At 31.7% G+C, this 22,475-nt stretch overlaps 1 protein-coding gene across 1 annotated transcript; it reads left to right on the top strand.

Annotated features, from left to right (window-relative positions):
* Window positions 1–4: 4 nt before the first annotated feature.
* Window positions 5–21,192, top strand: LOC148610283 (tRNA wybutosine-synthesizing protein 2 homolog). Its single transcript, XM_088542615.1, has 6 exons — window positions 5–144; window positions 3,461–3,891; window positions 5,152–5,302; window positions 5,972–6,081; window positions 18,121–18,278; window positions 19,215–21,192. Exons 1-6 carry the CDS (start codon window positions 98–100, stop codon window positions 19,584–19,586), a joined length of 1,269 nt encoding a protein of 422 aa, XP_088398741.1. The 5' UTR covers window positions 5–97; the 3' UTR covers window positions 19,587–21,192.
* The last annotated feature ends 1,283 nt before the right edge of the window (window positions 21,193–22,475 follow it).

The raw sequence follows: 22,475 nt of genomic DNA, 5'->3' as shown, positions 1-22,475 counted from the left end.
TGGCTGCGCCCATGACATGTAAACATAGACCAAATCGATGTTGAAATTGTGAAGTAGTCGTTGGTAACAAGGAAATTTCCAATCAGTTCCAAATAGAATGAAGTTGTCATTGATTGTTAATCGAAGGGAATGCCAAAATATTAGGTATGATATTCCCATGGAGATAGTGATCGATTACGTATTGATATAGCAAATAATCAAATAAAAAAAATTATAGTAAGTTTGTTCGTTAAATAATTATCTTTTAAATACCTTAGCGAAGCATTTCTTCCCACATTGTGACATGGGTTCCACTCCCACCGATGAGAAGTTTTTCCCAGTTTAAGAAGTTTTGATATGAGACTGGTGAGGAAATCCCTAGAAGAGTAATACCTTTTGGGATTCAGTGTCCGGAGGTGATTTAAAACAGCTCCAGACATAGAATCCCAGAAGAGATTCCCTTGTAGAGTAGAACTAGAAGTAGTCCAGATAATCATGACATTCAAAGAGGCATTTTTAAAATCAGACGTTAGGCTGGCTACCAAGCAAAATAGAAATTAGCCTCCCACTGACCCAAGATGACATAATTCATGCCCATAACTAAGGGCTAAACACAAACAATCAATTTTATACCAATAAATATCGTGGGAATACTATCCAGGAGGAGAAATACTATCCACACATGGATAGTACATTGTACATGTATTTCTCCCAAATGTACATGTATAGTAATCCCACTGATGTATTGAGGGAAAAGCCCCCGTCGAAATTTTTTTCATGTAATGGCATAAAATTGGATCTTTTGAAGGAGTTTGGAACATAAAGTCTTGAATTAATATAGATGTATTAAAAATAGAAAGTATTGTTTTTTTTTGTGTTCTTTTTGACTTTGTTCCACTATTGTTCTACATAGTGTACATGTGTTACGATACTGCTCTGAATGCAAGATGGAACCTCCACTTGAAATAGATCTAAATTGGAAATATATATTTTGATTTCGCATTGGTAATTAATAAATATTTTGATCTTGGTCATAATGAGAATACATTTTATGAAAGGTCAGAAAAAATCTTCTTAACCCTCCCCCTCAAAATCAAATGTACATTTTTGTACATGTACTGTACAGTACTACACTACTCTTCACAGTGGAGATGATGTGAGTCACAGTGTCTCCACCCAAGACAGTGGAGTTACCATTTAAAAAAAACATAATGTGTTTACTTTTTCAGCCTTCATGCTTAAATATATTTAATTAATTGAAATAATTATATTTCAGTCATATGAAGAAAAAATAATTAAAAAAATTGAAATGTTCAAAGCATTTTTATCTTGATTTTTACTTTGGTGGAGACACTGTGATTGGAGTCACTGTGGATGAAAAGAGAGACTCCACTGTGGAGACTGAAGTGAAGAAATCAGAATTTAGGTTGACAGTAGTGTATGTGTGTTTCTTCTTTGTTTTCTTCTTACTTGCAAGTTCAGTTTGTTCAGTGGAATTTTTTCCACTGATATCAACTTCTTCTGTAATGGTGACATGAGTTTCATATATGATATAGACATTTTTCTTAGAAAAAAAATTCATAACAAAAACACGGGACACTTACATGCTTTAGTTTATCACATCCTTTTAAGCATTAGTGTTTAACATGTTTCTTTTTTAGTACAGGAACATTATTTAAAAAATAAATGTTTAAATAATAACTAAAAAGCAAAATTTTAAGTGAAGATTTAAATCATAGGAATATACAGAATATCTCTGTATCATATGGCATTCTGTGTGGGTTACAGTTTCTGTCTACAGGCATTCACAAAGCAATATAAATCATATAAACAGTCCTTTCAGTAATTAATGTTTACAGAAGACTAAAGTACAGAAATCTACATGTAATTGATTGATCTGTCAAAAATGCATTTTTTTCACCAGTTATTGCTTATATTAAACCCATAAACCACAATGTAAACAGATATTGAGGAAGTTTTTGTTTTATTTTGGTATTTGCTCTAATTTGCTGCTGTGACAATATATTATATATAATTTAGGATCAATTAAGTGAGACCTGTACTTTTCCAAAGTAAACAGAATATTTACCAGAATTTTATACATGTACTTCTTTCTGTTTGAATCAAATCAATAGCTTAGTATAATCATCCTTTTTGAAAAAAAAATGTTGTACAACGAGCATGCAAACCATGCATGCAATTTATGCTGTGGCAGATCCAGGGGGTGGGTGGATGCAAGGGATTAGCACCCCTCCTTTTTATTGGAAAATATGTCAATTGACAAAAAATGGTAAATAATGTACCAGCACTTTTCCTGAGAAATCCCAGCTGGCACCCCTCCTTTTCAAAGTGTCTTGATCCGCATTTGTACATGCACATGTGTATTAAATATAAATCAGTAGTGGATCTTGAAATTTTGAAAGAGGGAGTTCTAGGCTATTATTTGCTACATTTTGCCAATTTTTTGCTCAAAAGTTACAGAAATTGACAACAAAAGGGTGGAGATTCAAACCCCAGAACTTACTGGATCTGGCACTGCAAATACTGTTAAGGTATTTTTATTTGTTGGTATGATAATACATGTACATTTGTAGTTGCAGTTTTTATAGTAAACTGTATAAAGTGGCGAGGTATTACAAGTACATTTTGTATGTGATACCCTCCAAAAAGTTGCATGCCTGTCAGTCTGTCTGCACCCCAATGGTTTCTAGATGATAAATTTAGTAAATATTTAAGGATCTGTTTCAAATTTTGTATAGTTGTTGAGTATCATAAAATACAGATATTGTTCAAATATCTGTTTAATCTAATTTAACGTTATGGCTATTTTAGGTTTTTTTTTCCTGAAAAAAATATTTGCAACATGGCAAGTATCATTAAATGTCCCAGTAGGTGTCCTATTTTTATCAGTGTGTTTATTAGTAAGTTCTTTAATTTCTGGACACAACCCATACAAATCATCAGAATGTTTGTATTCAGCATTTTACATCAATGTCATGTAAGCATCAAAGTAACTTTGATTAATTTCATTCTGTGTCAAATGAAAGCTTGAAAGGCTATGGTGAAATTGAATATGATACAAACATATCACTGACTTCATGAGTTATGTCCCATACCCTAGGTCTACCTGCTTAAAGGTCATTACAGTTATTAAGTAAAATTTTACAATTTGTTGAGAATTTTAAACCATGATCTGACTGACCAACAAAAACCATGAAAAACAGTTCTTTCACAATTTGTAGTATGAAATAAACATGTACATACATGTATGCATGTATCAGTCCTTTCCTTCAAAATTCTCAACAACTAGCCTGAATAATAGAGGACTGTATAGGATTCAAATAGCCCGAAACAAGAAATGTACATATCAAATGAATCACCAGCTCAAATGAATTTTTACTATCCCCCGGATTTTGGCTAGTGGCTAAAGGCAATCAATGATGTATCATTTGTTACACTAAAGTTAATTTTGTCTTTCCAGAAAACTATTAGAAGAGAACAATTTACTTGATACATCATGTAATCTTAGAGACCTGGGTAATGGCAAGATTGCCTTACCCCTTACATGTTATGATAGTGAGAATAAATCTAGTATTCATGATGCCATTGATTCAATACTGGTGGGAAAAAGAATACTTTGTACATATCAGTTAGAGGCTATAAATATGTCAGCACCAGTAAAACTCCCAAAATCAGGATTCCAAATTGATAAAATGGATTTTGTTGCTAAAAGACCTGTTCCAGCTACACCTTACCAAAATCTAACAGAATCACTTACTGAACTGTTAAATGACAATGGAATTAGAATGACCAAGCTGATAGAAAGAGAGATTCCAGACTCATGGGAGAAACATGGAGACCTTGTATTATTGCCTGCTAAAAGTTTCTCTAGTGATTTATGGAAAGAAATTGGTAAGTTATGAGTAGAAAATATTCAGGTCAATACATTATGTTCATTTGAACCAATTGATAGTGAAGTAGATTCAAAAAAGCAAGATCATCCAAGTGAAAAAAAAGGCAGATTAGTTAAAGGGCTTATTTGAAGGTACACCATGCAAGCGTTGATATTCATTTAAGGAAAAGTGACAGAAAGGGGAGGGTGCTTATAAACCCATTAAAAGGATAGGGTTCCAATGCCCTCCTAAAAGATCTACGAAATATTACTTTCATTTTATTTGATTAGTAAGCCTTCTGATTGGTTAGTTCTCTTTGGGCAACCGAGGCTACCAAGGTTATTTCCCAGGGGCAGGGCAAAATTTAAAAAATATATACATACAGTTCATGCTTATATATATCTGTTATTGACAAGGGTACTATCTACATTGTATGTAAGGGATGAAATTATACAATAGGTAGAAAATTTCTCCTCCATGGAAAATAAACAATCTAACACACATTAGTTAGTTAATATACATGTACATGTATAAAATGATAAGCATGTATGCATGCAAGCAAAAATGCTTTAACGCCCCGCATATTGATTTTACCATAATTCCTCTAAATTATAATGAAGCATGATGTAATAATTTAGCATCTGAAACATGCACAAAGGGAGTTAATTTTTGTTTGGTACTTGCATGGGAGAGGTTACCTGAATAAGGGGATATTTGTGACTCAAGTGCAAGCTATCAAACAAGGGAAGAACTATTTCATGCTCACTGTATTTATAGTAATAAAATGAGGGATAATATTAGCAAAAATAAATATTACACGCCATTATTTTCGCTGTAAATTTGAAAAAATGTTGTGCATCATTGATTTAATGTAGAAAATTCCATACACAAGTTGTGTAACATGTACATGTATTAACATGAAGGAAAAAACACAGAGATTTTATTGCATTAGCCAAGTATTTATACCTGATAACCTCCAGAAATAAGCATCAAAGTGTTCGTAATATTTGCCTTTTTATGATATTGATAGGTCAAGTTTAGTTGAAAAGCACTATGGAAAAATGGTAGAAAAATTTTCCCACACTTTTTCCTGATATAAGCAGTAAAAAAATATCTACATCACAGATGCTTCACGATAAAATTTAAATAGCTTTTCAGTTGTTTTCTAGATGTATTGAGTATATTTGAGGCGAAAAAGACCAAACTGAGAAATATGTGCCACCCATTGCCTGAATCTTACATAGAATGGTACTTAAAGATTTAACATTCTTTTTATTAGGTAATGAATTGTGGGTAAAAGTATGCAAATGTTTGTCTGCATCCAGAGTAGCTAGAAAAGACAGGATTAGTACTGATGGGTTTAGAACACCACAAGTTTCCTTGTTGTATGGCGAGTCAGGATGGGTGGAGCATACAGATAATGGAATCAAGTAAATAGAAATCACATTCCACTTTACTACTGAGAGTTATGGGACTTGAATTTTAAAAATTTAAGACCCGTTTATAAACCTGGTATCAGGGAATTATCATATCTTAAATATTATATATTACATGTATTAGTATGAGATAAATAACCAATTTTGTCAGCTGTCTTGACAATTTATGTAAAAATTGTCTCCAATGAATAAATATTAGCTCTTGCGGAAATCAAAATTCTAAAAAAAATACATGTGCAATAGATGTACATGTATCATTGAGTGCCTGTAATTTAGATACAGTGAAAACAAAATGTATTGGAACTTAGTATATGAAGGGACTTCAGGAGATATATGATTAAGACAAGATTTCAGGTTTATTTAGGGTTCTGAACCATGCACACATATGGAAACCTGTATTGAGTTCAAACATGTTTTTACGTCACATTACATTTTCAAAGCAATTGGATGATGAGGAGATGACCCCAAAGTGATGCTTTCCTGGACCTGGTTATTGAATACTGTCAATGAATGCATGGCAGTGCATATGGCGCTAGCTTTTAATGCATGGCACTGGCAAAATGAATTACATGGCACAGCCCCATGCAATAATGATAATGGAGATCAATGCTGTGTGAGGGGCTTTCTTTTCATTTTTCTGCTAAGAACTAACTTATTTTTCAGATATAGTTATGATATAACTAAGTGTATGTTCAGCTCGGGGAATGTAACTGAGAAGTTGAGAGTAGCCAAATTTGATTGTACAAATGAAGTAGTGGTTGATCTGTATGCAGGTATGCAATATTTTATTTGAAAGGTGTAGAGGCATTAGGCTATGAATATTGCCCAAAAATATCTACTGTTCTAAATGTTCTTTTCATAGGAAAAAAAATGTTTTGCGGCATTAGCTCATTGTAGTGACATCAAAATGATGCCACAACGTTAGGTCAATCAGCAAAAATGCTGAAAATTGTAAATTTTAATGTTTTTTTGATAATTTACATGCAGAAAGAACTATATCCACACCCAAGAAGTTACTTTATATTTCCATATATAATGAACTATGTAATAATGAATATATTTACTAACTATGAAGTTGTTTCTTGGGTATAGACACCATTTCCTTGCCAAATCTTCCGTCTGTCTGTCCATCCTCTGACAGTTTCCAGATGATAACTTTCGATAACTTTGCATAGTTATTGAATTTCATGAAGTACAGATCAAGTTCAAATTTTAGGTTGATCTGACTGTCTATGCAAAAGTTATGTTAACTTTAAGATTTCTTTTTACATCCAAAATGTTTTGCAACTTGGCAGGTTATCATTTAATGTCCCATTAGATACCCTATTTTTTTCTTTTTTGGCATCAGAATCAATAGTGGAATGGCCCCACTATGTTTTTTTATACACAGCTAAAAAATTTAGTAGTACATTTGTAGTATGCTGTTTTTGTCATCAGTGTCTTCATTCAATTTGTTGTCTGTATATGAAACTTGGTTTTCATTAAACAATTAGTGTTACACTGTTGAAGTCTGAAATTTTATCACAAAGTTCCATACCACAAACAGCAGATTGGGATTGATTTTGGACAAGCATCTTGTAATATTTTGTTTAAATAAGTTGTTTTTTGGTCAATTTTATTGGATCTGTCTTTGAATCTTTTATTTGGTCCTTGATATGGTAAATAAAATGGTGTATTTTAGTTTTTAATACCCCACCACATGGAGTGGTGAAGTATAATGTGGTATCCGAAAAAAGTTGCGTGTCCATCTCTCCATCCATCTGTACCGACAGTATTCAGTTGATAACTTGAGAACAGAGCAGTGATTTTCTTATGAAACTTAGCACAGCTGTTTAGTGCCCTGATATTGAGGTTAGGTGCAATTTTCAACAAAATCCAAAGTGGAGTTTTTGAGTAAGGACATTTGAATATTTTGCCATCCCCTTTTCTCACCATTATGTTGCAGGGTATGGCTTAATATTCCACTAATGCCCTATTTTTATTGTGAGGCATGACTTTATGTTGTCAAAATTTGGGTCCAAAAATGAAACATTTTTTTATATAAAAAAATGAACCCATGGGGTACTTTAATATGCTAATCTAATTGTGTATTTAGATTTTTGTTGTGGACCCTATATAATTTATAAACAGTTAGGATCAAAGGGTAATAAACTTGATTGAATTTCATAAAAAATGAATTGTTCGGGCTCTTTCATATGAAATCTAAATACATGTATGTAATGAATCAAGTTCCTTGTCCCAATTACTTAGGGTTTTACGTTTGCAGTTGTATCCAGCTCCACATGCGAGCATTTAATTTTAAAGCATGAAATTTTTGTTGAGAATCGTAATTTATTCAAATTTCGGTCGCATTGTTAGTACTTGTAAAATAAACTTGATAAAATTTATAACAAGTGGATGGAAGTTGAGTTGACTAATATAGCTCTACACAATACTTCCTCAGTCATAATTCCTGTTTTAAAAGGCTTTCCATGTATAAAAATCAGGCAGATCCTAAGATATGAATGGCACATGGTAAATTTTATCCCACTGAATCTCTTTGTTCCAATGTAATGTATTTAATATATTTGTCAAAATGTATAAAGTTTGTTTTTAATCGTCAGCGGATGGCTCAGAAAATGATTTTAAAGTTCCCTATGAAAGCAACAGAATTTTGCTCAAAATGAAATTATCTCCCTTTCTTCAATGAATTTCAATGCTTTATTTGTAATTTATTTTACCTTTAACCATTTCAGTTAATCAGAAACCAATATTCAACTTCGATAAAGGATGTATTTTTGATATGAAGTCAACAAAAAAATTTAAAAACAAAAAAATGTAATATGCCACCCATTGCCTGATTTTTCTGTGGATGCCCTCTTAAATAGAATATATAAGAAAGATTTCTGCATTCAAAGCGGATGTAGTGATTTTGTGACAGCTAGCATGTTAGTGTGTACATGTACATGACCTCAATATATTTCCTTGAATGAATCTGTCAACTATAGGAAACATGTTCACTGAAGGAAATAAAAAATTGACATAGTTTAACTGTTAAGGCCAGGTCATTGACTTACAGGAAGTGCTTTAAGTGGCAGGAAACACAGCAATTGTCCAATTATTAATGTGAAAGTGAATCAGAAACTCTACAATTAGACACTATGTGAGTCATTTCATAAAAAAAAGATTTCTTTTAAATAGACACAACCATTTCTAAAGCATAATATATTTGGTACATAAGATAAGGGAATTTTTTTTTTATTGATTTGGAAGCCATCACATGGTTGTGAAGCACATATTTAAAATGTTGATTGAATGTTGTTTCATGTGAAAATATGATATAGTATTGTTTCATACTTGAGTACCATTCCATTTAAAAATCATACAAAATGTTATTCATGGTTGGAAAGCCAACATATTTTTATTTCTGATATTTTGTTTAAAATCTTATAGTAAACAGAAATTAACATGTGGCTCTTCATATAACCCCTGTTCTTAGGAGATAAAAATTATATAGAATGTACTTTAGAATTCAAAATTAAGGGAGATAACTCTGTAAATGATACTAAAACACAATAGAAACTGTTGAATTTTCAATGTTGATTATCTCCTAAGACCAGACAGATTGGAATGAACAATTATACATTTCACTATAAAGATATATAAAGCAACTTAACACCAAAAATAAAAATTTGTAGCCTTTTTTTTGGTTGTATCATATATTACAGAATTTGCATAATTCTTAAAAAGACTGCTACTTAAAACATGGTAATCTCTTCTTAAACAAAAGGCATGTTGTTTCATATTTTAATTGAAAAAAAATAAAGAAAGAAGTAAAAGAATCATAATAAAATTTTATCGACAGTGAACAAAAATCTTATATATATATACATGATTAAAACATTGCAATTTCATCAGTTGTTTCTACAGAGTACAGTTCATTGGAATGAAATGTTTGCCGCTTTAGACAATTTGTTTCTTTTTCTGTATGAAACTAGGTTTTTACAATAGCTACTATAGAAATAAAGTGGAGAAATAGGAGAAAAGTTTCAGTTTCTGTGAAATATATGATGTATTATTTAAGTTCAAGTATTACTTAAGTATTTTACGTGCTTGAAACATTGTAACCAAGTCTAATATAAAAAGCATGTTTATAAGTTATTAGGGACACCCTTCTTTTCCCGTCCCTGTCACAGGTCTAATTCTCCTGATGTTTGATATTTTTAGACCTGCATACCTTTTCTCACTAATCTTCTGTCTGTTAGATTAAACAAGGTAATTATTCGAATCTGAAATTATTTCGGATTTAAGAAAAAAGGTAAAAAAAAATTATTTACAAAACTTACCCCTACTAAGGGGGTTAGTCATGCCGTCATGACTAAGGGGGGTTAGTAAGTTTTCCATGCTTTATGTTAACCCTATCCCATTGCCATGATGGCATGACTAACCCATTTAGTAAGGGTTAGTTTTACAAATTATTTTTTTGTCATTTTCTATATTCCAAAATAATTCCATATTCAAATAATACCTTGTTATTACATCAGCATTTTTTTTCTGTCCAGAGTTTTTAGTTTCAAAGAAAAATACATGTATGAAACCACACTTTTCTCAGAAAATAATGATGATCTGAAGATTGTAAGTTGAAAATTAAGGATGTGGTGTTACACTTTACATTGAAACTTGGCTCCTTTTTATGTGGTACTTCCTGTTTCAAGTAAATGATTTATATGTTTCTGCCTACAGATTTCTTGTTTTTTACCCTGAGTTTGGAGTAAACTATAATTGAGGCTTTGAAATTTTTTTTAAAAGGTAGACACTTAGATATTGCTTTTAAGTTCAGCATAGAAAAAATATGATTTGTTCAATGAATTGGTAATACTATTAAATTGATAAAATATGTATTTTCCTAAGTTCAGAAAAAAACATGTTGACTAAACATTTTATAAAAAATAAAATGATCATAGTGTTTTAAGAAAAATTGAGCCGCCTTTACACAAGATACGAATTTTGTTATGAATTATCTTTATTAATTTAATAATCTTGTATGGTTTTTTGTTCTTATGAAATATACCAATGTATTTGAGATTTTAGTTTCAATGTTACATACTTTGTGTCCTAGCCTTGCTTTTAGACATTGAATAACTCAAAAATAAAACTGAATGGGTCATTTATTGACACCTTACTACAAGATGCCATATATTTGACTTTGGTGGTGTGTATTGCAATCCTTTAGAACCAAAATGGACATTTTATTTTATCCAGTTTAAAATGTATATCCCGTTCCAATTCTGAACTTCATAAAGTTTGATGGAGATTTTGTACTTGTCTTTACTTTGCTGGGTTCAATCTTTGTGGTCATATCAAGCTGTGCCCTGTGAAGCATTATTTTGTAGCTAGTGTTGCAATGGACTTTGGTTTTGCAAATCAACACAATATTTACTACCCCCTTTTTCTTTGTACAGGAAATATTTCTGTTTTTTTCTCCAAAACCCACTGAAACTGTATACTTTTAATAAGGCTTACATACTGTACATTTGTATGTAAGTGTAATTACAGCTTACCATTTTGAACCTATTAATTGGTATGATTTGACACACTGTTATAATTTTAATCAGTTTTAACAACTATTTAATTGTCAATTGAGTAATTTCCCTTGGGTTAGTTATATTCTTTAGGTCTTACAACTTTGTTCTACTAAAAAACTTTGTAACTTTTTTAAAGCACTAGCTTGCTTTGAATAAATGCTAATTTCAGCACATCTTGGTGTTTTCATAGTCCTTTAAAACATAGGTGATACAGAAACTTCAGGTGGGTAGAGGAAGGCATTAATGGAAGTAAAGGGCAAACAAAGGAGGCAACAAAATTATTTTGGCTAGAATTTGTAGAAAAATCAAACATGTTATGTAAAAAAAGTTTTTCCCATTTTTTTTTTTTTTTTTTTTTTGGGGGGGGGGGGAATATGTTGAGACCACCCTTAAGAATTTGTCATCATAAAAACCTCTTATAAAACCATATATCTGAAAATAACCAGAATTTGTCCCCTGCATTTTTGAAGTCTGTTGTGAAAAGTAGTTTTATTCATTGGTATCAATGTTTATACCCCCAATCAAGGAATGGGTAGTACATTGTATAATGGTGTTTCTCTGTATGTCTGTCTGTCTGTTATTTTGTCTGAATTTCATTGGAATTACCTCAACTCTCAATGGATGGATTGATTTCAAATTTATTATGTAATTTTATATGGATACCAGTATGTTGTAAAGACTGATTGCTGTTGGATAGCGAATTGTATCATGAAAGTTCATAGAAATACAGGTGTGTACAAGTTGCAGGCAGGTGTTTACTTGTGTTGAAGAATTTGAGGAATTTTAATATTGAAGATAGCTCATTGAACTTAATAACCTGTTAAGCATAGAGCCAGAACTTTATCAGAGTAATTTCTCTTCTTAATACTGATACCCATATATTTTTACATAATGTACATTTGTATATGGAAATAACTTTACCACACTAAAATCCAATTTTTGTTATGCTATTAATTTCAAAGAGAAAAAAATTACTAACAGAATGTTGAGGATTTGGGGCCAAAAGACACCTTTTATTCCATAAATTCCATAAATTGTGATTTTCTGTAACAAATTAAATAAAACACAAAAGTAATAATGTTGGTAAATATAAATAAATATGTGAACAATAAAGTGAATCGTCCAGAGTTCTATCTATCATACATTATATAACTTAAAATATGCCTTGAACAAAGTTAAATGACAATAATATGAGCAGATAGATCTATTACATTAAAATATTGAAAAAGACAATAATGTTTCAAAGTAAACATGAAAATATAATTTAATACAGACAAAATACTGTATAATCATATATAAGATTAGAAATTACCGAGAGTGCCTTTTCTACATCTTGTCCCAAAGCCTGAAAATGTGTCTCTAAAGCGCTCATACATCATGATGCTATGTACGTGTCCTGGATACTATGTTGGTGGGAAAAACGTAATGCTGTTTCCCATGGGAAATGGCAAATCTGTCCAATGTTAACAATAGACAAAATATATTTACACTGGTAACATATTTGTTGGCCATAAACTTCAAAATATAATTGTAGAACATACAACAGTTCTAACAATGAACATGTGCTTCAGTTAAATATTAGTGGAGATATTGTTGAGTGAACTTTCAGTAAGGGCAGTTATGTTTGAATGATTTTAGATTGTTCTGATTTAATTGCTTTAGATAGAGAAACTACATTTAGGCAGTTTTCAACCACAGCTTTATAAATTCAGCTATGATTTAAGGACGTAGACTTAGGGTAATGGAAACAATTCTTGAAATCAGTGATATGTTTGTATCATATTCATTTTCACCAAAGCCTATCAAGCTTTCAATTGAAACAGAATGAAACCAATCCAAGTTACTTTGATGCTTACATAAGATTGATGTAAACTGCTGAATACAAGCATTCCAATTATTTGTAAGTGTTGTGTCCCTTACCCTAGGTCTACCTCCTTAAGTTTAAACCATTATTCTTAAATTGTCAAAAAAAAAAATGAAATGAAACTAATGTTCTACTTTTAAAATGTCTAACACTCTGCATTACTTTGAGTTCATTCATTTCATATTTGTCCAGTATGGTAATTGCAGTTATAGGCTTCCCATTGTCTGTCACACAGCGAAAGTGAAATTGTGATGAGGAAAGTTATTTTTTTGACATTACCCATGGCAAGTGGGACACTTGAAATCTTTTTTTTTTGAGGAAGCTATTTGTAATGAGGAAATCTTAAAATTTCTTATCCTATGAAAACAAAATGCTCTCTAAATTCTACATGTACTCTTATGGGATTGATTCTGTTGTAACTCGTAGTCAAAAGTTGCATTTAATCAGTTTCTAAAAATACTTTCTACTGTAGGGTAAGATTTATCAGAAACTGAACAGAATTTCACCCAGCTTGGTATTGTGAAAGTACTATTGATCGTGGAATACCAATATTCTTGGTTTTCTTGGCTAAGCCAAACCACGAAAATTGGTTCCCAACAGAAATGAGATTCCATTTGATCTTTGTACTGAAAACCTCAAAACCATGAATTTGAGAATCCACAAATTTGTGTTTTTTCCCTAATCCATGAAAATTGGTATCCACGAATTAAAGCACTTACACAGTTATTAATATGGACACATAGTCCATGGACCACATATGGAAACACTGCCTCTCCCTCCACTGATAAATTTGTGGTACTATAAATTTCAGCTACTAAACATTTCTTTTTTAATAATTTGGTGTTTTCCATTTAGCAATTACTGCATGGTATATAATTAGCAGCAAAAGATGACCAAGTGCTTCAGTTTAAGTTTTTTTAGTTTTGACAGGTGATTAATATTCAATTGGGCAGAAACACATCAAAACTTATATTTTAATTTGGTATGAGACCTATTTATTGCTTATATCAAACTGTTACTAAAAACTGTTACATAATTTGAATTGTATTATTTTTTTTAATAGTTTTAAAGACAATGACTACACCAGCCCTTATAGAAATTGGCAAAGTTTTGCAAAATTACATTTTCAGTTGTAACTATGATCACAGGACTCAATTATAAAAAATGTTAGTTCATTTCTGATAAAAAATGAAAAATAGGCAATTTCAGACTTCTTAATTCTACTATTTTTTATGCTGATATCTCCTTGGCCAATTTAGAACTGATATTGTGAAATAAATGGTTCAATGTATGTATCTGTGGTTAACAAGACATTACGATAAGTAATTACCATTTATTCATGGTTGTGGTATGTTCAAGATCAAATTTTTATGATCCATTCCAATGATTTAAGAATTACACATGGTTTATGGTTAGGTTATTCATTGTGTAGAAAAACCCACAGAACCTTGGAAAAATCTACACTTTAAACTCCCACTAAATTGAACTAAATCAAATCAAGAATGACAACTCTTGCAAAGTGCTAATTTCATGTACAATCTTACAAAATTTTACTGCAGTCTTAAGTATAAAAAAAAAATTTTCACACGTTTATATCTACAAAATTGCACTGCGCACAATACAGAAATGTGTATTATACACACAAAAATAGGGTAAATTTTATCTCAAAAGCGCAACACCCAATTGACAAACTGGTTATGTGATCTGTAACTGTCTCATTAAAAGAAATAAAGTGAGTTTAGTGGGTTTTTGACATGCATGACTCACTTTCTGTCTTATTTTTATGATGCTGCTATTTGAAAATCAGCACAAATTGGTATTCTGGAAAAGCCCTATATTAGGATGAATGTAATATAACTTTTGGATTTGAGGTGTATTTGTACCTATGTAACAAAATTTGTCTTTTCACAAATTCAAAACCTCCAGAGAATTTCATGTTCAAAATGATGCCTTATTTGTTGTTTCTTATTCTATTTTTGTTTTGTTTTGATACTTTTGAGTCAATTTCATGAATTGTGGGTTTCAATTTCAATCTAGTGTTTTATACCAAAAGCAATATTTTCATGTTTTTGATGAGTTCGACAAACAAATCATTCGATCGATGCATGTATTTATCTAGATATTTGTTCATTTTTTGCTATACTAGATTAAAACGCTACTTTTGTATTTTTCATGGTCACAATTATGACAGAAAGATAAAAATCTGAAATTTTATAGAGTTTTTCTTTTCTTTTAGAAAGGATTTTTTCCCATAAAACTGTTAGTTTGATCATGCTGTTTATTGCAATGTCTGATGCAGTTGTCTTAGGTTAAAGTGTTTAGGCTGGAGTGTAAAGAAGTGTGTTCTTTAAATCACAAGGTCTGACAGTATTTTGGATTCGAATTTAATACAGCGTCCTTTCACTTCATCAAATGTTGCAAATTTGATATGATGCACACGTGTTTCAAGGTGTAAAACCAATCAGCAGACATAGAGATAACCACATACATGCAGGAAGGTCTAAATCGAAAAAAATACTTGTATGCGAGAACAACTCATTACCAAAAATATAGAAACAGGAAACCAAATTTCAGCAAGGAGAGCTTCTTCTATATGCAATACAAGGAACGAAGTCTCGGTGTTTTAGGGGGTTTTGAAGTTCGTAATATACAATGTACTGCATATTTTGGTTAATACTCTATGATATAATTCTGGTCAGACAGTTATAACCATTTGACTGGGGAATGCAATCCAATATCTTCAAATACCAGGCATCGAATTCACAAAAAAGTCGTAAGAGTTAATGTAACGTCATTATTTACGATCAATTTCACACTTCGCACGCCAGAGTTTTTTGCAGTAATTTGCAGTAATTTGCAGTTGGCAAACGGGTAAACTCTCGTTATATAGATGATGAAAAGTAAAACAGAATGTAGTCTAAAAATTCAGCAATTGTGGAGATCACCTAGGGTGTATGTGATCCATTAATCACAATATGCTGTTGTGCATATTACCAGGATTTTTACATCCCTAAAATTCTGTGGGCGTCATTACCTTTAAGCTTACCATATTTCATTGCAATAAATATCCACACAAATGTTACTTGATGGTTTACTGTACTTATAGTCTTTGCTTCATTTTGTGGTAATTGAGATTGCAGCTACAAGTATTTTGAATTTGAGAATTTTAGTAGTATTTTATGGGTAATGTCAGTATTTGTGTTCATGGGGTATGTTAGCGAGCTAATTAGTTGTTTCGTTATATATCCGTATACGTACAAGACAGCCCTACTACTCAACTCAGAGAACAAGGGCGGATCCAGACACTTTGATAAGAGTAATCAAGGGAACCAAGGTTATAGCGGTAATCAAAAGAATGTTATCCAGGGACAAAGACCAGACGTGGAAAACAGATATACACAACAAAGAACATAAAGTAACTAAAATCATACGTACAAAGTAACAAAAGCAAATGAGTAACTCGGACTCCACTAAAAATGGGAGCATGGACCAGGTGCACCGGTAGGGTAAACGTCCTCTGCTTTTCTAGAAACACCCGCCGAGTTGCTCATAAAAAGTCAAGTCCGGGGTAGACAAACGAGGAAAGATAAATCAAGGTTACAGCGGTAATCAAAACTATAAGAGATAGAAAGAAACCTTCCTTATGAAAAGTCCTACCGAAGTTTTTCTATGAGTCAACATTGTCGGCCCTTCTTTGTTAGTGTTATTGCCCTAGATGTATTTCTATTCCTTGACTTTCAGATTGTGAACTGGAGGAAAAGAAAACAATCACAAGCACGACTTATGTAACTTTATTGTATAAAGGTTAAACCAAAGAGCTTTATACAACAATGATGATTGTTTTCCTTCGGGGCTTGTTTCCTTATGGAGCTCATACGATCGCCTCTTACGGAGATTCTGCTAACAGTTAAGCAACAACTGTTTGTGACAGAGCCCAGCTTCGGTAGATTTTTTTTATAGCGAACACATCTAAATTTCACATTTTTTTCGAATACTGGAAAATATTTTTATATTTTCATCTATAATTATGTTCTATACTGTATAAAGAATTTGGATTGAAATAGTATTGTTTTTAGATACAACGAAAGGCTTCGTTTACGCAATTAAAGTAACGAAGTAATGACTGAAAAAAAATTAAAGCACATTCCCTGTCAATATAGAGACTTTTACAGAAAAATATGATTTTCTCATGCAAGTTTTCAGCGAATAAGCATTATCTTTTATCGCTACCACATCTACCAGTACACTCATTCCCTATATTGCGCAAGTGATGCAAATATCGATAGCGTTAACCTGAGGAAACTACTTAAAAAGCAAAATAAACATACATTAATGATGGCCAAAAAGATGTTGTCACGTGGATGTTGTCATCTCTTCTTGTAGGTGTATGCAGATAAACTTTTTTTGTTCCATTTTAACATGTAAACACAAGTCAGTTGATTTACAACTAATAAAATACAATGTTGTTTTTCGTGTCTATTCTGCCATTAAAGAGGATTGATTAAGTAGTATTGGGTTAGGGTTATTCTTGATCTAATAAACTTTGATTTTTGAAGCCATTACTCTTAATTAAATGTCATTATTGAACAAACTCGAGTGAATTACTCTAATTGAAAAATGTCGCGGAATGGAAAAGCCCATGTTAAGCGCTGATGGATAGTCGATTGCAACCCCTGATTTAGTCATCAATAGTCAATTTGACTAACCAACCTGAATTCTGTGTCCTGAAAATAATTGTTTTCTTTCTAGGAAGCTAATTAAAATCAGCTAGTTTTATCTAAGAATTGTCAGACACGACTCAATAAAGACGAAATCAGAGCCATTATAACAAAACTAAATGTCACTCAGCCCCCAGCTTCTGACAAGAATTACATTCCAGTATAATTATAGCTTTCATGTAAGATAATTTGATTTGCACTTTAGAATAAATCTCACAAAACTTAATTTTAAGCATATCTTCCAGTGAATTATGTGCTTGTTTGGTAATACTATGTTCTTTTTTTACCCACGGGAAAAGGTATCTGTGTAATTATATTGAAAGAAAAATGTACTTAGCTTGATTTGTTAGTGCCGTAATTACTATATTAGGGAAACCCGTTTCATTTCGTTCATAGTAGATTTTTGTGGGTTTCATAATCTTGGTTTTAAAAAAAGTCCTCCCTAACTTGAAAGACCTCTAAAACAAAGCAAATACAAAATAGCATTTGTGTAGCATTTATGTAGCTAATTTATTAGTGCATGAGCCACGTGATATTGACTACGGTTTTAACTGCTGTCCAATACTAAATTCCTGTTTTGATGGACTTTCTCGTTTTCCATTATATTGAACGAGAAGAGAAATACCAAATAGAAAAATACTTCTTGTCTTCATGTTCATTTTACAGGTATAGGATACTTTACACTGCCTTATTTGGTTCATGCTAAAGCACAGCGTGTCCATGCTTGTGAATGGAACCCTAATGCAATAGAAGCTTTAAAGAAAAACCTCAAACTTAATGGTGTAGACGACAGATGTTCTGTGCATTTTGGAGACAATAGAGAGGTCAGTCTGAAGCTAAGCTGAATAAAGAATAGACATACATGAGTACCTAATTTTCAAATGAGGTGAAGTTAGTGGGCGTGTACAGAACACAGCTAGGCACACCACAAAAGCAACAAAGAACAATCCACAATAACGAACAACAAAGAAATGAGAAAAAATACACACAAAATAAGCAGTACCAACAGAAATCATAAAGATAAAACATAAAATATTTTGCCATTTTGTCTCAATGAGCATGCCAAAGGGTATTCTTTGAAGGCATTTTCATATCTTATATATACATATCAGATGATGCTATGTTACAATATATTGTTGATATCAGACTGATACATTATTATTAAGGAAGTGGATATTTACCTAGGGATAGTACATATTGCAGTTATCTGCCATTAATTCGTCTGGAAATTTGATGAATGTGCCATTCCATGATGTTTTTAATAAGTTTTTCATATTGAATTGTTATATGTCAAATAGAATGACATTCTGATTGGCAATGGTGTTACTTGTATCAAATAAAATACTCAGATTTTCATTTCATATTGATAGTATTGATTAGATAAAAAAATAAGCTTTCATAAAGCTACTTTTGTTGATATAAATATCAATCTGTTTTTCTAATTACTTGAAATTCGAGGCAAAGATCAACTTTCATTTTGATTGTACTTTATATCAGTATGCTCATATATTAAGTCAAAGCTCGAATAAAAAATAGGCACAAACAATAACGCCACTATTCTTAATGCTAAATGTTATTTGTTTAGAAATCCGTATTACATGAAACTAATCAAACGTAAGAACAATATTTTCCGTGTAAAAAATAAACTTAGATTTTTAAAAACTTGACAGAATAGAATTTTGTTCATTATATACAGTTTTGATTAGTCCATTTTTAAAGATTAGATTGTATCCTGTTTACACTTGTCTCCATTCTTGTAGGTGTGTCCGAAGGGTGTTGCAGACAGAGTGAATCTTGGACTGATACCCTGTTCGGAGGACGGGTGGCCAGTAGCTTGTGCAGCGCTTAAAACCTCAGGAGGAATACTTCATGTGCATTCAAACTTTGAGACTAGAATTGTGCAATCTGGAGACAATTCACAATACAGTAATGCTGAAGATTCTAACAAAGCTCAAAAGAGAAAACAATGGGCACGTTTAGCAGATAAAGTTTCTTTGAAATTAAACAATTTGGTGTGTAATGCTCATCCAGGAACTCAGTGGAAAGTGACCGTGCTACACATAGAACACGTAAAATCGTATGCACCACATGTTGATCATGTGGTTATTGATCTAAAGTGTAGTCCTGATTGAAATGTTTTGTCATATGTAGATCATCTACTGTATATGAAAAAAATATTTTTGCTCATTTACTTTTTGTTACTTTGTATGTATTATTTTAGTTACTTTATGTTCTTTGTTGTGTTTGTCTGTTTTCCATGTCTAGTCTTTTTTCTGGATTGCATTTTTTTTTATTTCCGCTAGAATCTTGGTTCTCTTGATTACTCTTTATAATATCTAGCGTAACTTGAACTTTACAGTTTGTTGTACAATTACCTCTACATATGGGATTCGTAGAAGATCAAATTTATTATTGATATGACCATAAATTTGTGGTGAAAACATTCAGAACGATCAACAATAAATGTATAGATAAATAAGACTTAAGAATAGAAATTACATGTACAACCAAAAAATACAGATACAATGTTTTGACAAAGCAGCTGAAAATGCCGAAGTTTCACAATTTTTTGGTAAAAGTAAGTCTGGCTCTTATTTAATTGTATATATGGTTTTGTTTATATTCAGAACTAGAACCCACTCAAGGTTATTTTCTGCCAATATCACAATGAGTTTTAGTCCACTACTCTTAATTAAATGTCATTATTGGGAAAACGCAAGTGATTTACTTTAATTGAATACTGTTATAGAATAGATAACCTGATAAAAGTCTTTTGATAAATAGTTGTCTCAAGCTGTAATATCCTATCCCACTAACCATTTTGAACTTAAGCTCAGTCGTTTTCATTTCAATAGTGTAATTAAAACAGCTGCTTCAGTCGGAAGTGTCAGGCTTGGCTCGTTAAAGACATGATAACTTCCATAACGACAAGCCTTAATTTTATTTAGCCCACGGTGATTTGACAAGACTTGTATCACTGCAGAAAAATAACTGCTAATTTAAGTAGTTTTCTTTTCAGGAGAAGGATCTAGAAATTAGATTTATCTCCTGAGTTGTGTTAAAAACAAATTTATATAAAAAAATGCGGTAAACCCTAGGCTTTATACTCTTTATTTCTTGCAAACACTACTTAACCCATGTAGATACCTTAAATATTCAATGGAAGAGTAATCAAGGGAACCATGGTTATAGCGGTAATCTAAAGAATGTAATCCAGGTACAAAGACCAGACATGGAAAACGGACAAGAAGGAACATGAAGTAACTAAAATCATGCATACAAAGTAACAAAAGCAAATGAACAACTCGGACTCCACTAAAAACTGGGAACATGGACCAGGTGCACCGGTAGGGTAAGCGTTCTCTGCTTTTCTAGAAACACCCGCCGAGTTGCTCATAAAAAGTAAAGTCCGATAAGTACTTGAAGTAGATAAATTTATTTTTCTTTTATTTGCTTATAAGAATTACGTTTTCCAAGAAACAGCTTATATTTGGGAATTATTTTTTTCACAGTTTATGCTGGGAAAGGGAGAGTAAATAATGCACAATAAAGAACACATCATAAAAGTGTGGTGTTTTTATATATACTTGTGGAGGAGGATTAAAAGGACGTGTAAGGAAGGATTAGATATTAAAAAAAAATCATTTATAAAAGGTCTTACTATACCTTAGTATAGTTTGCACCAGAAATTGTATTATGTGTTAATGATATCCATCAAAGAAATAATTTACTTTATTACTTTTTTGTTACAATTGAATTACAGCAAATTACCATCTCACTAGCATATTAGGTTATAATTCCTATTGTACGGTAATTGGTGATAATGTAGCACTGCAAAAGAAAAGAAAAAGGCCGATAGTTTGGATAGGCTTACAATTCTTAAGGTTCATGTATTAAGCATAATGTAAGGTTAAATTCATCGCATAAAATGTATTAGCATACCATTTCAAAATTTACAAAAACTGCCATTTTCCAATAGGTGTCACCATTAATACATTTACCGTAAATTTTCATATTTTGGCTGTAGTTTTATTTTGGTTTTATTTGGCGCCTCCTTCAAAAGTGCCAAAATTGAAGACACCAAAATATAACGAAATACGAGTATTTAGACTGACAATATGTATTTGCTTATTTTCAGTGGACCATACATCAAACGTATTTTCAGTAAACAATGTAGAACAAATGCTTTGATGAATAGAATTGATGCTACACTTGTAGCATTAGAATAAGATGGAATGTTTTCAGTATGATGAAAAGGCCAAAATAAAACACGCCAAATTTATACAAGCATATTTGTCAGAAAACTACCAATATATCCCAATTAACGGTAACAAGATTTGTATTTCAACTGTTATATATTTATCTTAATATATACATGCAAACAGATCATATTTCTACAAAATTTCGTCCTCGAAACCAATTGATTTTATTGCTACCTCTAGGTATACAAATGATTATTTATTAAGACTTTTGCATCAAATATATACGAGACACTTTCCTGGGGATATAGGATCAGAGACACCAAAATCAAAATATACACTGTGCATTCCCGTTTAAATTCAATAGTAACAAAACTTGATATGTGCATAAAAACCTAATGATAGCAGATATTTGCTTTTTTTACACAATGCTAAGGTAAAGTTATAGATCATTTTGCGGCTAACATTGAAAACAAATGATTTCCACTTTCCTAGATTAAAAAACCCCATCTTTTCACCTAAAAAACAAGTCTATTTTTTGTAAAACTCATTGTGTAAACACTATACAGAATGATGATCAAATGTGTTCATCACTATCCGATATTCAAAAATGCCCGCTATTCTCAAGATCAGATTTGAGAGTTCATTTTTGGCATCACCTTTTTTGTAAAGGTATTTTTGTCCGATTCCCAATCATGAAAACTTGAATTTTTTAGGAAATGGAAATAAGGCAAAAATATGTTAATATAATAAAAGAAAAGCTTCCCGTCTTGCAATTACTGAACTCGAAAGGTTTGTACAATTTCTTTTTTTCCATTAGTA

Source organism: Perna viridis, chromosome 8 (genome assembly GCF_037379345.1).
Source record: "Perna viridis isolate PV_CMFRI_1.1 ecotype Kerala chromosome 8, ASM3737934v1, whole genome shotgun sequence".
Taxonomy (NCBI): Eukaryota; Metazoa; Mollusca; class Bivalvia; order Mytilida; family Mytilidae; genus Perna; species Perna viridis.
This window is presented reverse-complemented; position numbering and strand designations above follow the sequence as displayed.

Excerpts from the sequence above, each read along its gene's own strand:
- LOC148610283 (XM_088542615.1), top strand. The coding sequence starts at position 98 with ATGAAGTTGTCATTGATTGTTAATCGAAGGGAATGCCAAAATATTAG. Across the intron at positions 145-3,460 it reads AGGGAATGCCAAAATATTAG|AAAACTATTAGAAGAGAACA; the intron begins GTATGATATTCC and ends TTGTCTTTCCAG. Across the intron at positions 5,303-5,971 it reads CATACAGATAATGGAATCAA|ATATAGTTATGATATAACTA; the intron begins GTAAATAGAAAT and ends CTTATTTTTCAG.